Source organism: Pseudophryne corroboree, chromosome 6 (assembly GCF_028390025.1).
Source record: "Pseudophryne corroboree isolate aPseCor3 chromosome 6, aPseCor3.hap2, whole genome shotgun sequence".
In the NCBI taxonomy this organism is placed as follows: Eukaryota; Metazoa; Chordata; class Amphibia; order Anura; family Myobatrachidae; genus Pseudophryne; species Pseudophryne corroboree.
The window spans coordinates 698,082,937-698,100,181 of NC_086449.1; the positions used below are offsets into that span (position 1 = coordinate 698,082,937).

The following is a 17,245-nucleotide window of genomic DNA, read 5'->3' on the forward strand; positions in this document are numbered from 1 at the left end:
TTTTTCCCACACGCCCATAAAACGGCCTGTTTCCGCCCAGTAACACCCATTTCCTGTCAATCACACTACGATCGCCTGAGCGAAGAAAAAGCCGTGAGTAAAAATCCAAACTTCATAGCAAATTTACTTGGCGCAGTCGCAGTGCGGACATTGCGCATGCGCGCTAAGCGGAAAAACGCTGCGATGCGAAGAAATTTTCCGAGCGAACGACTCGGAATGACCTCCAATATCCAAACATCCTGATGCTGCAGCAGTGATATACATACCCTGGTATTCCCGGTATCGCCCGCTACACTGTTCATGTGTCAGCTGTCATCTTTTGTGTTTATCAAACAACTAACGGGGCATGCAGCAAAATAATATCAGTCGTCTCAATACTATTTGCCCTATCATCTGTATTAAATGCAGACATGGCGATTGTGCGGCGATCCAAAAGATAGATACGGAACCACTGATTGGCTATAACTAGTGTACATTTATTAATAACCCAGCATAGAGAGACTATACGCTCTTTACATATTTGCTTTCTATTGTGCTAATTTTACAAACATGTTATTTCTATCTTGTATTTCTAACAGCAGAGGGCAGCAGATTGTCTGTAATGCATATTGGGCCAGTCCCATAATCCTCCTTGTCATCCAGTACATTACATTACAACACAGCCTATTGAGCAAGAGGAATGTCATGTGACTGTCAGCATCTGGGAAGGGAAACATTCATTACTGTAGAAGTGAGTGCACCAGTGTTTTATTTCCTCTTTACAGTGCTGTGTCTTCCTGCCAGTACTGTATCTGCGTATAATAATCCTGCGCTGTTTCCTGTATGTATGTCTGTGAATATACTTCCAGGAAGAACAGGAAGCACCAAGACTGCTGATAGATTAATCTGCAGCCTCCCTGCAGTTGCAGTGCATAGCTGAAGCCTCTAACCATAATGGGAAAGATATATTTTTATTTTTTTGTTGCCTGTATCGCCTTAGGGCAATTTAAACTGGTGACAACCACAGGATTCCTGGTGAACCGAATACCATGGAGGATGACAGCGGTAAGATGATAATACACACTTTTACTAAAACTTTATGTTGTGCTCAGTGAAACTTTAATGTAACCCTTTGTCACAAGAGCATAATGTATTAGCCTAATTAATGTGCTGATTACCTGAAGCACTAATAGATTCCATAACTGTTGCAGTAGTATAGAATCTGCTAAAGATTTTAATATGTGTGTGTGCGCGTGTGCGCCTGCGTGTGTGTGTGTGCGCGCGCGCGTGCGTGCGTGCGTGCGTGCGTGCGTGCGTGTGTGTGTGTGTGTGTGTGTGTGTGTGTGTGTGTGTGTGTGTGTGTGTGTACGCCTGCATGTGTGAAGGGCCAGTAACTGCCAACTGAAATGTTCTCATATGAACCATGTAGCTCCCTGGGTAATATTTATCTTTTCTCGCCCTGTCAGTCTCTGAGTCTTCCTGTCAGTCAGCCTTAAGCTGGATGCACACTATAAGATTATCTTTACAATCTTTCTGGTTGGAGCAAAAATCTGTTAATATATGGAAGCAAATGACAATCAACCATTTGCTCCCAAAAGCCAGAAAACCTCAAACATCCCTCAAATCGGGAAGGACGTCCTGATCTAGGGATAGTTCTCATAAATCAGGATTGTCTAGAGAAAGTGGGACAGATGGGAGGTATGTGTTAGAGAGGCTAGGGCTTGATGTGATAGGGGCAGTATCATTATGTGAATAGGGGAATGAGCGCATGTGGAAAGCCTGGGACTGGGTGTTAGATAACGGAAGAACGAGAGTGCCCAAACAGCACTGCGTAGTGATATGACCTCTGTATTACAGGGTCAGGTTCGGAATTCCGGCAGTCAGAATACCTAACGCTGCATCCTGACAGTACCTTCTCCCAATGGCACCCTAACCCTCCCTCCCCGCAGCCTAAACCTAACTCTCCACACCCCCCACCCCTGCAGCCTAAGCATAACCCCCATCTTCCCCGCGGCTTTCCTCTCTTGCGGCCCAGCAGTGTCTCGTTCTCGATCCCGGGTGTCGGGATGGCAGCGCTGGGATAGTGATTCCAGTCGGGATGCTGGAATTTCCAACCTCGGTCGGGAATCCACAGTTGGTATTTTGACTGTCAGAATCCTGACCGCATCCCGTATTATAAAATACATCCAATTGGTTTCCTGCTGAAACAGAAAGTGTACAATATCGCTACCCTCAGTCCAGGGCCGGACTGGCCATCTGGCACTTCTGGCACATGAGGGTCGATGGGCAGGTGGGCCGATCCGGTCCCTCAGATAGCTGAGAAAGCCGCACGCAGCGCAGCCTCCGGATCTCTGGTTCAGCCGCCCCCACTGGTCTCCATGGAAATAGGGGCATGCTGAGAGTCCATGCCCCAGGACTCACAGCACGCCCCCTCCCCCAGCAAGCGTCGCCATGGTAATGGGGGGGTGCCATGAGTCCACGCCTTCATGACTCGCGGCACGCCTCGTACATCGTGGAGGTGCGCCCCTGTGCCGAGCGCACGCTCACAAATGCCTGGGCCGTTTTTGAGCCCCAGTCCGTCGCTGCCTCAGTCTGTCTGCTTTTTTCCCTTACAGGTTAATGGCTTCTCCTGGGCTAACTGCGATGCTGAAACTCTGCCTGGAAAAATAAAGACTCTCACCATTCTTCCAGACCCGCTACTGATCCCAGGAGAAATGACCGTGTCTACAGTCCTGAATACTAGCGTACCACTGATTTCCCCAGTCACGGTAAGCCGGCCAGTCACGGAACACTGCACACAGGGGGTCATTCAGATGTGGATGGAGTACCGATGCCACAAAGTACCAGTGTGACACCTCCTGCTGCTTTACCATATAAGTGCTACCGCTGCTGCTTCCATGTAACCAGCAGCGATTGCAACTCCAACCACATCTGAATGAGGGCCATGGTCATCTCAGTGGGCTCAGAAGTGTTATTGCTCACAAGATAAATTTCACAATTCCACAGGCTTCACGAAAACTTTCAGCATTACTTTTCAATCTTCAGAAACAAATACAGGGTTGAGTATCCCTTATCCAAAGGGATACTCAACCTGTAAAAGGTCTTACATTTATGATGCACGTGTTTGAGGTAGTCTGTTTGTAAATGCAGCCTGTCCGTCACTAGGAACCAATGGGGTTGCTTCCTAGTGAATTGTTAGACAGCTGTCTCATGATCATAACCATTTTGTTGCCAGATGGTTGTGTACCTCAGATGACAAGTTTAGTTTGGTATTCATTTTGGCTTTATTCCTGTGAGTTTTTACACACAGTACAAATGATATTTGCATGGCATAAAAATTATGTTTCTCTTACGTCCTAGAGCAGGGGTGGCCAAACAGTCGATCGCGATCGACTGGTCGATCGCGGACATGCAACCAGTCGATCGCGATCCTCCGCCCAGCCACCCAAAGCCGCGCCTCTCCTGCCTGCCGCCCTGCCCCTCTGTCTGGTCTCCGGCAGTGACGGCGGAGTGTATGGCTCAAATCAGGTGCCGGTTCGTTAGCCAATGAGAGCTCGCGGACCGGCGCCTGATTTGAGACATACACGCTGGCTGCCGTCACCGCCGGAGATCAGACTGAAAAGCAGGGCGTCAGGCAGGAGAAGCGCGCGCTGCGCTCACCACACAGTAACGGTGAGCTCTACTATGGGGGCATATCTGGCATTGTGGGCACATGGCTCAGTGGGGGCATATCTGTCAATGTGGGTCATATGTGGCACTGTGGGGGCATATCTGGCTCTGCGGGCACATGGCACTGTGGGGGCATATCTGGCACTGTGGGAACATGGCACTGTGGGGGCATATCTATAATCTGGCACTGTGGGGTCATATCTGGCACTGTGGGGTCATATCTGGCACTGTGGGCACATGGCACTGTGGGGGCATATCTATAATCTGGCACTGTGGGGGCATATCTAGCACTGTGGGCACATGGCACTGTGGGGGCATATCTGTATCTGGCACTGTGGGGTCATATCTGGTACTGTGGGGGCATATCTGTATCTGGCACTGTGGGGTCATATCTGGCATTATGGGCACATGGCACTGTGGGGGCATATCTGTAATCTGGCACTGTGGGGGCATATCTGGCACTGTGGGCACATGGCACTGTGGGGCATATCTGTAATCTGGCACTGTGGGGGCATATCTAGCACTGTGGGCACATGGCACTGTGGGGGCATATCTGTATCTGGCACTGTGGGGTCATATCTGGCACTGTGGGCACATGGCACTGTGGGGGCATATCTGTAATCTGGCACTGTGGGGGCATATCTGGCACTGTGGGCACACGGCACTGTGGGGGCATATCTGTAATCTGGCACTGTGGGGGCATATCTAGCACTGTGGGCACATGGCACTGTGGGGGCATATCTGTATCTGGCACTGTGGGGTCATATCTGGCACTGTGGGGGCATATCTGGCACTGTGGGCACATGGCACTGTGGGGGCATATCTATAATCTGTCACTGGGGGCATATCTGGCTCTGTGGGCACATGGCACTGTGGGGGCATGTGTGTATCTGGCACTGTGGGAGCATATGTGTTTGAGGTTTTTACCTGTGGGGGCCAATGTGTTATTTCGTGTGAGGCAGTCATTACACTCTGTGCAGCAAGGCTACGTCCCTTTTTTTTGTTATACCACGCCCACTTTTTGTTATACCACGCCCACTTTTTGTTATGCCACGCCCCTTTCCTTGCCTGGCTGCAGCTCATTCCCACAGCACTGCCGCCACCCCCTAACAGAGCCAGAAGGCCAGAAGGCTGGTGAGTATTTACCGGAGGCCTGCAGAGAGGGGTCCTCCGGTCTTCGTGGCGGCATAGAGGTACCAGCGCAGCATGTCTATAAGCACAAGGGTGCAGAGCGCACGGGGGTTATGGGGGGGGGGGGGCGCGCTCTGTGGGACATGATAAAATCCTTACTCTCACTGGCATAGCAGTACATACATGGTAGCCGCTGATGTACATACCCCTGCCAGTATAAATAATTCACTCACTGAGGTAGAATCGCGCCATTACAGGGGGGCGGGGATTCTCCTCAGACTTGCCAAAACACTCACTGGGCGCCATTTTCTCCTGCAGAATCGCAGTGCTGATCCTGAACACTGCTTCTCCTCCTACATTGTTGATACAAGTACAAGGGTGTTATAGAGGGGGAGGGGAGTGCATATTACATTAGGTCTGCGGACTTAATATTGGAAAAAGTGCTGTTGTTGTGTATATTTTATACAATTACATATAGGGCGCGGGGTGTGGACTGGCAAATCCCTCTGTGTCCCTCTGACAGACATTAGTGTGAGTCTGTCCCCAATAGCTCCCCTGTGTGAGAGTGGTGTGTGTGTACAAGTGTGTACCATGGGCCTAATTCTGAGTTGATCGCAGCAGCATTTTGTTAGCAATTGGGCAAAATCATGTGCACTGCAGGAGGGGCAGATATAACATGTGCAGAGAGAGTTAAATTTGGGTGTGGTGTATTCAAACTGAAATCTAAATTGCAGTGTAAAAATAAAGCAGCCAGTATTTACCCTGCACAGAAACAAAATAACCCACCCAAATCTAACTCTCTCTGCAAATGTTATATCTGCCCCCCCTGCAGTGCACATGGTTTTGCCCAATTGCTAACAAACTTGCTGCTGCGATCAACTCAGAATTACCCCCCATGTCAGGAGAAAGCTCTTCCCCAGAGGAACCCATTTTAGATGCACAAGAGAGTAATGAGCCTGTGTGGGTAAGAAGGTTGCAGAGTAATATGTCTAAGCTTGCAAAGAAATTCTCTGAGTCTGAACAACAGACAAAGTATTGGAGACAGTCTGTGGAGGATGCACTGTTTGCTGATCCCTCCATGTCATCCACTCGGGACCCTTCCAGTTCCCAGAAAAGGTCTGTGGTGCAGATTATGCAAAGGGCCACTGACACGCTATAAAAGAGGTGTTAGAGTTTACCGACACAACACCTGCACCCGAGAAAAAAGATTATTGTAAAGGTGGTGACCTTTCCTCCGTCACTCTAAGGACTTGAATGCATTCTTTGAAGAATCCTGGTCTAACCCAGAAAAGAAGTTTACTATTCCTAGAAGGATACATGTAGTGTACCCTTTCCCTGAGGAAGACAGGCGCAAGTGGGAGTCACCCCCAATGGTAGACACCTCAGTCTCTAGGCTGTCGAAGAAAATCATTTTGCCTGCCCCAGGGTCAGCTTCATTAAAAGAACCTGCTGACCGTAAGTTGGAGACGACTTTAAAGTCCATCTATATAGCTACTGTTACGTTACTCAGGCCCACAATTGCTTCTGCGTGGGTGGGTAACGCAGTTGAAAAATGGGCAGACAACTTGATTGTTAATATAGACACTGTCGATAAAGATGATATGCTTCTAATTATAGGTCATATCAAAGATTCTTCAGGTTACTTAGTTGAGGCTATGAAGGATGTTGGTTTACTGGGTTCAAGATCCTCCGCTATGGCAATTTCAGCCCGCAGTGCACTCTGGATCCGCCAATGGAATGCTGATGCAGAATCCAAGAGAAATATTGAGGGTGCTCCCCTACAATGGTGAGGCCCTCTTTGGAGACAGGCTGGATGCCATGATATCAACTACTACATCTGGCAAATCAGCATTTCTGCCGTCGGCAGCTGTACTGGCTAGGAAAGGGTATCATTCTCATACTATGCAGTCCTTTTGGCCCAACAAGCACAAGAAAGCAAAGAGTACCCCTTTCTTCGCAGGAAGAGGGCGGGGACAAGGTAGGCGACCTGCAACACCGTTAGCTACTGCTTCTGCTAAAACCACAGCATGATGCTAGGGCTCCCCTATGGGAGTATGATCGGGTGGGGGCATGTCTACAGTTCTTCAGTCAGGTCTGGTTCCACTCAGATCTGGATCCTTGGATACTAAAAATAGGGTTACAAGTTAGCGTTTCAAGATCTCCCCCATGACGATTTTTCAGATCAGCCTTACCAGTTTCTGTTGAAGACAGAAAAAAGGTGCTGGACGCGATACAAAAATTATGTCTGGACAAGGTAATTTCCTTAGTTCCTGCAGCACAACGGGAGAAAGGTTTTTATTCAAGCCTGTTTGTGGTTCCGAAGCCGGATGGCTCGGTCAGACCGATTTTTAAACCTAAAATCGCTGAACCTTTATTTAAAAAGATTCAAATAAAAAAAGGGATTCCCTGAGAGCGGTGATCTCCAGCTTGGAAGAAAAATAATTTCTGGTGTCAGTGGACATCAAGGATGCTTATTTGCATATTCCCATTTACCCTCTGCATCAAGTATACCTGAGGTTTGCGGTTCAGGACTGCCACTACCAGTTCCAAACGTTGCCTTTCGGACTCTCCACGGCTCCGAGAATTTTCACCAAGGTAATGGCGGAGATGATGGTTCTCCTTCGCAAGAAAGGAGTCAACATAATTCCGTACCTGGACGATTTCCTGATAAAAGCGAGATCCAGGGAGAAGTTAGTGCAGGACATCGCACTTTCCCTGATGGTGCTGCAACAGCACGGTTGGATCATAAACCTTCCAAAATCACAATTGGAACCGACGATGAGGTTGTCATTTCTGGGAATGATACTGGACACCGAGGTACAGAAAGTATTTCTACCGGTGGAAAAGGCTCTGGAGATCCAGAGCATGGTCAAACACCTTTTGAAACCAGCACGAGTGTCGATTCATCAGTGCATTCGCCTGCTGGGGAAAATGGTAGCAGCTTACGAGGCTCTACAATAAGGCCAATTCCATGCCAGGGTGTTCCAGTGGGACCTACTGGACAAGTGGCCCGGATTGCATCTGCACATGCATCAAAGAATAATCCTGTCAACGAAAGCCAGAATTTCGCTCCTGTGGTGGCTACAAAGTTCTTACCTCCTGGAGGGACGCAGGTTCGGGATTCATGCCTGGATCCTGGTGACCACAAATGCAAGTCTCCGAGGTTGGGGAGCAGTCGCGCAAGGGGAAAGCTTCCAAGGAAGATGGTGAAGTCAAGAAACACTTCTTCACATAAACATTCTGGAGTTGAGAGCCGTTTACAACGGCCTTCAACAAGCGGCGCATTTTCTTCAAGATCGTCCCATACAGATCCAGTCAGACAACCGTCAGGGAGGAACGAAAAGCAGAGCGGCGATGGCAGAGATGACAAAAATACTCCTCTTGGCAGAAAGGCATGCAAGATCTCTGTCAGCAATCTTCATTCCGGGAGTGGACAACTGGGAAGCAGACTTCCTGAGCAGACACGATCTCCATCCAGGAGAATGGGGCCTCCACCAAGACTTTTTGCGGAGGTAGCAAGTTGTTGGGGCGTTCCTCAAGTAGACATAATGGCATCGTGTCTCAACAAAAAGCTTCAGACATATTGTTCCAGGTCGAGAGACCCACAAGCAATAGCAGTGGATGCACTGGTAACACCATGGGTTTTCCAGTCAGTGTATGTGTTCCCTCCACTTCCACTAATTCCAAAAATTCTCAAGATCATACGAAGAACAAGGGTTCGGGCAATTCTCATCGCCCCAGACTGGCCAAGGAGGGCTTGGTATCCAGATCTTCAGGAGTTACTGATAGAAGATCCTCTGCCTCTTCCTCCTCGCGAGGACCTGCTTCAGCAGGGGCCGTTGGTTTATCAAGACTTACCCCGGCTACATTTGATGGCATGGCTGTTGAGCGCCAGATCCTAGCCAGGAAGGGTATTCCCGATGAAGTCATTCCCACACTTATTCAGGCCAGGAAGGGAGTAACGTCCAAATATTACCATCGTATTTGGAGAAAGTATGTGTCTTGGTGTGAATCCAAGAAGTCTCCTGCGGTGGAGTTTCAATTAGGGCGTCTTCTCCTATTTCTACAGGCTGGTGTGGAGGCAGGCTTACGATTAGGGTCTATCAGAGTCCAAATTTCGGCCTTATCCATTTTCTTTCAGAAACAGTTGGCTTCTCTTCCTGAGGTTCAGACGTTCGTGAAGGGAGTTCTGCTCATCCAACCTCCCTTTGTGCCCCCTGCGGCTCCATGGGATCTTAATGTGGTGTTGCAGTTCCTTAAATCGGACTGGTTTGAGGCTCTGCAAGAGGTGGAGTTGAAGTTTCTCACTTGGAAAGTGGTCATGCTGTTGGCTTTGGCATCAGGAAGACGAGTGTCTGAGTTAGGAGCTCTGTCTCACAAGAGTCCTTACTTGATTATTCATGAAGATAGGGCTGAACTTAGAACACGTCAACAATTTCTTCCAAAGGTTATGTCTTCTTTCCATATCAACCAACCTGTGGTGATGCCAGTAGCTTCTGACACCTCAGCCGTTTCAAAGTCCTTGGATGTAGTCAGAGCTTTGAGGACTTATCTTACAAGAACGGCTCGGATAAGGAAAACAGAAGCGTTGTTTGTCCTCTATGACCCCAACAAGATTGGATGTCCTGCTTCTAAGCAGACTATTGAAAGCTGGATCAGGGGTACGATTCAGCACGCTCATTCCACGGCAGGATTGCCGATACCGACTTCGGTAATGGCCCACTCTACAAGGAAAGTGGGTTCTTCCTGGGCGGCTACCCGGGGTGTCTCGGCTTTGCAGATTTGCCGAGCTGCTACTTGGTCAGGTGCAAACACGTTTGCTAAGTTTTACAAGTTTGACACCTTGGCTGCTGACGACCTTCAATTTGATCATTCAGTTCTGCAGGAACATTAGCACTTTCCCGCCCGTACTGGGAGCTTTGGTACATCCCCATGGTACTAAAATGGACCCCAGCATCCTCTAGGACGTAAGAGAAAATAGGATCTTAATTACCTACCGGTAAATAGTTTTCTCGTAGTCCGCAGAGGATGCTGGGCGCCCGCCCAGCGCTTCGTTTTCCTGCATTATGTTTTTGTCTTTTTACACAAGTTCTCATGTGTTATGAGGTTATACAGCAGTTGCTGTTACGTTATTCATGCTCGTTGACACGGTTTATGTTGAATGCCATGTTGTGCGGCATGGTTTGTATGGTGTGAGCTGGTGTGAATTTCGCCACTAGCTTAATCTTAATTCCTTCTCTCGAAGTTGTCCGTCTCCTCGGGCACAGTTCCTATACTGAGGTCTGGAGGAGTGGCATAGAGGGAGGAGCCAGTTCACACTGAAAAGTCTTAAAGTGCCGAAGGCTCCTGCGGAACCGTCTATACCCCATGGTACCAAAATGGACCCCAGCATCCTCTACGGACTACGAGAAAAGGATTTACCGGTAGGTTATTAAAATCCTATTTTTCACACTGCACACTCAGCCAATCTACGTGCCTAACTTCTGATTGGCTGATGCAAGAGCAGTCCAATCTCATTGGCTAAGCATATATTGAGCCTGATTCATGTTTGTAAGTTAAGCAAAAAAGCAAGAAACTAGGCAAAACCATGTTGCACTGCAGATGTAATGTGCAGAGAGATTTAGGGGCCCATTTCTCAAAGATTGCATTTGCAATAATAGCGCCTAGGATCACATTGCAGAATGCAATCCTGCTAAATGCACATGCAGAGAGCCCATATGTGGCCAAGGGTTTCACAGGGAACCCTCTGGAACTACAGCGGCGATGGCAGTAGTTGCAGGGGGTGTAGTATGGCTGACCGGCAGTCTCCTGACCGCCGGTCAGCTTACCGACGCCGGGATCCCGGCAGCACACCGACGCCGGGATCCCGGCGGGGAGGGGCGAGTGCAGCAAGCCCCTTGCGGGCTCGCTGCGCTCGCCACGCTGCGGGCTCGGTGGCGACCTGCGGTCGCCACGGGTTCTATTCCCACTCTATGGGTGTCGTGTCCCACTCTATGGGTGTCGTGGTCAGCAGACCGCCGGTCACATGAATACCACCCGTTGCAGGGGCTAAGTATGGGAAAGCTTGGCATTCCTTGGTAAATCTGGCAGCATCACATCCCCCATAGAAAACTACAGGGGATGCAGCTGCCGGCGGGAATGCGCAGATACCTGCTGCAGTCACTATGTCATAGTACATGCAAGGGAGACTTAATATTTGCAGTTAAGCCGCAAATATCCAATGATAAATGAGCCACCTTATGGGTGGGATGTGTTCAAACTAAAATCTAAATTGCATTGTAAAAATAAAGCTGTCTAACATTTGTGGGCTACATGCAAAAGCAGCCAGTATTTACCCTGCACAGAAACAATATAAATGTATTTGCTTCTCTTCTATGGCAACATGATTTATTCCAGACGCAAAGTTACTTGCTTTTATTGCTTTACTTACCAACAAGGGGGGTAATTCCAAGTTGATCGCAGCAGGATTTTTGATAGCAATTGGGCAAAACCATGTGCACTGCAGGGGAGGCAGATATAACATGTGCAGAAATAGTTTTTTTTTAGATTTGGGTGGGTTATTTTATTTCTGTGCAGGGTAAATATTGGCTGCTTTATTTTTACACTGCAAATTAGATTGCAGATTGAACACACCCCACCCAAATCTAACTCTCTCTGCACATGTTATATCTGCCTCCCCTGCAGTGCACATGGTTTTGCCCAATTGCTATCAAAAATCCTGCTGCGATCAACTTGGAATTACCCCCAAGAATCAGGACCATAGACCCTTCCAAGTCAACAGAGTTCATACATTCTCATTGCAGCTTGTTAGGGACAAGTTGCATATATTTATTATGGTTTGTTTTTTTGTTTGCATGTGGACTACTACGTGAAGTAAAAGGACGTAAAGATGTACTTATATTTAAAAGATTTGTTTTTATTATGAATTAGTGGGGTATTCAATTAACTGTGGTAATTTACTGCATCTAATTAATAATTATTAATTTAGCCACGATGCCCGGCGCCTATAGGGGATTATGCATCAGTTGTCTCAGGCATGCGAAGCATAATCCCCGATAAGCAGGCCTCAGAGCTGGTGATAACACATGGGTCTAGCCACTTATCCCGAATCCCATGTGTTATCGCACGAAAACGGACATTTTGCTCCCCCCAAAAATGTGCTTTAATTGAATAGCTGGATAATGACCATCGGTCAGACCATTTTTTTTTTGGGGGGGGGGGGGAGAAAAAATATTGGGGCTAACTGAATACCGGTGTTAATGTGTTTTTTTTGTTTTGCGTACAGCTCCCCCCCCCCCGTAGATACCCCCCCTCCATACTTGTTGCCCATGTCGCCTTATTTACAGTGATAGCAGTGTTAGCACATGCCCAGGCCAGAGTCTTTGCTATCTTCTGTGCCAGCGCCATTTTTACAAACTCATGTTGGCGCCACCGGCATCAAGTAAAAAGGGTGGTGTGGCATGGAAATAGTGCAGAGTCTGTCATTGGTATAGGGGCCCATGTACTACACACATGCTGCTACCATTGTAGTTATGCCACTGAGGTGGTTCTACATGTTCCCACGTGCCTTGGTATCCATGGCTTGCTGGTGCTTGTAGTTCCACAACTGTCTGAATGCCCAGGCACTCAGATACTTGTAAGTTCTGCTGTTATTTGTAGTTCGCGAATAATATCTTTTTTTGTATTGTAAATCGTACCCTGGCACCCTACTGCCCTGCAGTGCCAAGAAGAGCACTTGGCGAGTCTGTCTGGTGAGGATGAAATGGTCTGAGGGAGAATGGTCTAGGTACTCCCTCTTTGTGCTGGGTATGATAGGGGGAGCCCATGCTTTGGGTCTCCTTATTATTCTGTGACTTGCCCAACCTGGGGACCTAGTGCCTTTTACCACCTTTATAGTGCTGCAATATTTTTGTTGCCCTACAAAAAATGCTAAATAGAACATGCTATAGCCCTGTGACTTGTAATTCATATAGCAGGGGGCTTAATTATATTTTTCTTAAAGTAATAAATCAAGCAATTACAACTACTCAATATTTAAAAAGTCTGGGCTCACAGTCATTTCTGGGATAGTACATTATAAGATTTGCTATTTCATTGAATTATTTCCTGCTTCCTCCTGGCCGGCATAAACTTCACACGTCAGATGCATCCGCGCGCCACTCAAGCACACTTATATTATTAATTAAAGACACAACAACTGTAATTGGCGTGAAAGGGGTCAGCTTTTATTTTCTGACTAAGAGGAAGGCCTATTAATACTAAAACTAAAATGCAGACTTCCCTCTGTAACTAAGGTGGCGGGGAGAAGAACGGTTAAACATGATAAAAACGTAACATGGGTGATCAACATTATAATACAGAAAAACAAGCAATAAAAAACATATGTGTGAGGGAGCCTTCTGCCCCAGATGTTCCGGGATCGGCCTCCTGCCTCCATCCCAGACATCGGAAATCAAATCTCCAAGGACAGGGGTCGACCTTCTGCCACTACCCCTGCCCACCAACAGTTGTAGGGACGGAGGTACACTCCGCCCCTACGGGGTAAAAATTGGGCCACCGGCCCCGACATCCACATATGTTTATATCTATCATATGGACCCACCTGGTACAGTGATGCCCGTAAATTAATTATAAAACTATAAAATTTTCCTAAAAGTACACCCGAACTTACTAACATTGAACTCCTAATTTAAACTAAAATAACCATTCAGAAACCGGCCAACTGCCAGGTTACCAACCTGCCACCGCCACCGAACTCAAAAACCCAACTCAACTAAACAAAGCAGAATTCTATCTAAAGAGACCTAAACCCAACTCAACTAAACAAAGCAGAACACTATCTAAAGAGACCTAACCCAACTCGACTAAACAAAGCAGAAACCTATTTAAAGAGAACGAAGGACCCGAATAATGTCCTCCAAGAAGATCAGCATACCCGCCGGCGACAAATGCACCCCGTCAGACCAGTACTGCGTCGGATCACGGAAGGAAATTCTACCGTGCGTCACGACCAGCCCGCTATGCTGGAGGACAGCACGACTGACCACCGAATTGACCCGCCTCCGAACCAGGTCAATCGCTCCGGGGTTAAAGGCTCCGCACCAAGACCTCCGAGGGACGATGTCTGACCAGAGGATCAGGCAAAATGGCCAGTCTGCCATAAGCTCCAATAGTTGACGTCTGATCTCGAGGCGAATGTTGAGCCCAGTGCGGCATACCAGATCATTGCCACCCAGATGCAAGACCAGAAAAAGCGGATACCCGATTCGGCCGACTGCCGACCTCAGCCAATCCCGCAGGCCGTCCCAGCGGAGGCCTCTAAGCCCCAACCAGCGCACAGCCTGCAGCTCCGGAAACCGGATCGTGTCACAAGCCAGAGTCGACACTGACAGCCAGTATACGTAGGAATGGCCGACAAACCATATAAAGTGCGGATCTAACCACGGTCCTTCAAAAGAAGGGTGTGACGAAGTTAATAAACGAAATATAGGTAGTATGAGAAAATGGGTAGCCTAATCTGCGTCCCTAACGGGGGGAAGGGTCGCCCAATTTGACTTGAGGCAAAAACGCAAAACTTCGTCAGCCGGCAAAAGCCGTAATTAAAACCAACGATAAAACAAAAATTCCTCAAGGCCCCCGCAATTGCAAAGTGCAACTTCGACGAGCAGCTAATCCTCAAATGGGCGAACTAGGAGAGAAAAGGCCTGATATAGCGCCTGACTGCACCAGACCTCCACCTACCCAGTGCCCGGACTTCGACTTCGGACCAACCCGCCGCAGCGGCTGCTGAAGCAGCGCCAATGCGGAAAGAGTGAGTCCCATAGTCAGCCGGAGATAGACCCAGGTATAAAATACAACGCCCCAAAACCGACCGGAATTGATATCTGGTCAACGGGGAACCGTCACTATGGACGAGCCACCCGGTAGGCGTTGGAGGCCGTATGGGCGAATAAGACCGGGCCGCGATAACTGGACAAATGCCCCGCACACGAGCCCGACCCATTCGAACCCACTGCCCCCTGCCGACTACGTCAATCTTGGAGCGCTGAATCCTACACCACAAACCGCCGGGGCGTATGGCGACGTGGGCCAGCATGGGCGAGGCAGAAGTCCGAGAAACGGACACCAGCTCACCCACCCTGAACGCACCGTGGAAGGCCATTGTAAAGGCCGCCATGAAGAGGTGAACCTCATACCCCGAAGAGCAAATATTCCGTAGGGATCCCAAAAATTTGTCTCAGCAAAGACCCAGTGATCGGCTGGCGATTGTCCAGCCGGGGCGGGATTGCCCGAGCCCATCCTTTCAACACCCTCTGAAGGAAAAAGGACTTAGTAAAGGCCCCCTCCCCCCGAAGCTGTACAAAGTAAGATATACCCGCCAGAACCCTACTGACATACGCCCGCGAAATCCCGTCGGTGTACAAAACCCAGATGTAATCTAAAAGTAATTCGTGAGAGGTCTTACCACTATGGCCTCTCTCCAGAATGTAGCGACTCCACCGCTCCCAGGTGGCCAGATAAGCCGCAAAAGTTGCAGGGGCTAACGACCTGTGGGCTAAATCCTCCAATCCGGGTGGATAACCTGCCACACATAAGCAGGACATGGTTCCCCTTGGATTAGAGCTGCAGGAGCCAAGCGCCTAAACCGCTGCCAGTCGCCACGACAAAGGGCATCAGCAATTTCGTTACGCACGTCCAGGACATGCTTGGCTTGCAACGTAATGTTATTCACCAAGCATAGCAAGACTATCTGCGCAAGGACCCGCAGGACAGGCAAAGACGTGGATTTCTGCCGGTTTATGGCAAAAACCACGCCCAAATTGTCGCGCCAGAAGATAACCTGTTTGTTACGCAGGGCATCGCACCACAATTCCAATGCGACCAGAATGGGAAAAATTTCCAGCAACAGCATGTTTGTCGTGAGGCGCTCGCGAAGCCAGGCACGCAGCCAAGGAGACGCGCACCATCGGCCAGCGAAATAAGCTCCGAACCCGAAAGCACCAGAGACGTCCGTGAAAAGCTCCAGGGATGAGCTAGACACGACCGCCTCTTGCCAAATACAGACGCCGTTGAAACGAACTAGAAATTCGTCCCAAATACGTAAATCCCTCCGGATTTCGAGTGATAATCTAAGAAAATGATGCGGGCGTCTAATCCCAACTGTCGCTCGTTCCAATTTTCTACAGAAAACCCTACCCATGGGGATAACCTTGCAAGCAAAGTTAAACAGGCCCAATAAGGATTGAGCCTGCTTTAGAGTAAGCTTGCCCGCCGCGAGCCCATAGAGGATACCATTGTGAAGACGCAACACCTTGTCCACAGGGAGCCTACAGAGACCACCGACCGTATCAATCTGAATCCCGAGGTAAACCAAGGAGGCGGAGGGACCCTCCGTCTTTTCTGGTGCAACCGGAACCCCGAAGTGTGCGAAGAGGGCCAATGCCCTCTGCAGCAAGTTGACACAGCAATCTGAGTCCGGTGGGCCGATCAAAAGAAAATCGTCCAAGTAGTGCGAAATTCCCCGCTCGCCCGTCTCCTGCTCCAGGCACCAGTGGAGGAAGGAACTGAATCTTTCGAAGTATGCGCAAGAGATAGAACAACCCATAGGGAGGCATCGATCGATGTAATAGCCATCGTCCAGTTTAAAACCCATAAATCGAAAGGCGGAAGGGTGCAGCGGGAGGAGACGAAACGCTGACTGGATGTCCAATTTACACATCACTGCCCCCGGACCAAAAGACCGGATGGTGTCTATGGCCGAATCAAAAGATAGGTAAACAACCCTACACTGGTCATAAGGGATAGCATCATTAACCGATGACCCGAGAGGACAGGAAAGATGTTGGATGAGCCGAAATTTGCCCGCGGTCTTTTTGTGCACTATGCCTACGGGGGACAAGACCAAATCTGGTAAGGGGGGGGGGGGGGTCCCGAAAAGGGCCTATCATTCTGCCCAATGACACCTCAGCCTCAACCTTCTGACGAAGCACATCCGGAAACTCCCGAGCCGAACGCAGGTTCGTACCAGCCCTGGGACCCACCAGTCCATGTATCGGCAAGGGGAAGCCAGACGCGAAACCAGAGTGTAAGAATTGGGCGTCCACCGGCCGCGGGTACCGTCGCAGCCAGGGAATGAGCGTCCAAAGTCTCATTAGGGCGGGGGCTGTGGCCAGCGCCGAAGGCCACGGGAGCGCTGGTCTGCGGGCCGGAATTACTCCCGGACCCTGGTCTGGGGCAGTCCTTGATCTCGTGGCCTCCTCCACATCTGATGCAGGAGTGACGAAAACGACATCACCCCCCCCCCCCCCCAAGTCACATTGGGCATTATTGAAAGCGAAGCATTTTCCATGCCCCACGCACAATGAACCCCCTCGAAAGCCGGCAGAACGAGAGGCAGGTCGTTTTGCCCATCGTCTCGCTGTACCACCCTCCTCAGTGCCGGCTGAACCCTGCGTCAGCTCCGTGC

General features: G+C 49.3%; 1 protein-coding gene across 2 annotated transcripts in view; it reads left to right on the top strand.

The window, feature by feature from the left end:
* The first annotated feature begins 650 nt into the window (after positions 1-650).
* GM2A (ganglioside GM2 activator) overlaps positions 651-17,245 on the top strand; it is a 70,041-nt gene continuing 53,446 nt past the window's right edge. Inside the window, exons 1-3 of one of the 2 annotated variants that reach the window (XM_063928328.1) lie at positions 651-730; positions 980-1,044; positions 2,595-2,747. In XM_063928328.1, the coding sequence (XP_063784398.1) occupies positions 1,036-1,044; positions 2,595-2,747 (162 nt within the window). In that variant the 5' untranslated portion in view covers positions 651-730; positions 980-1,035. The other variant, XM_063928327.1, reaches the window with a different exon arrangement.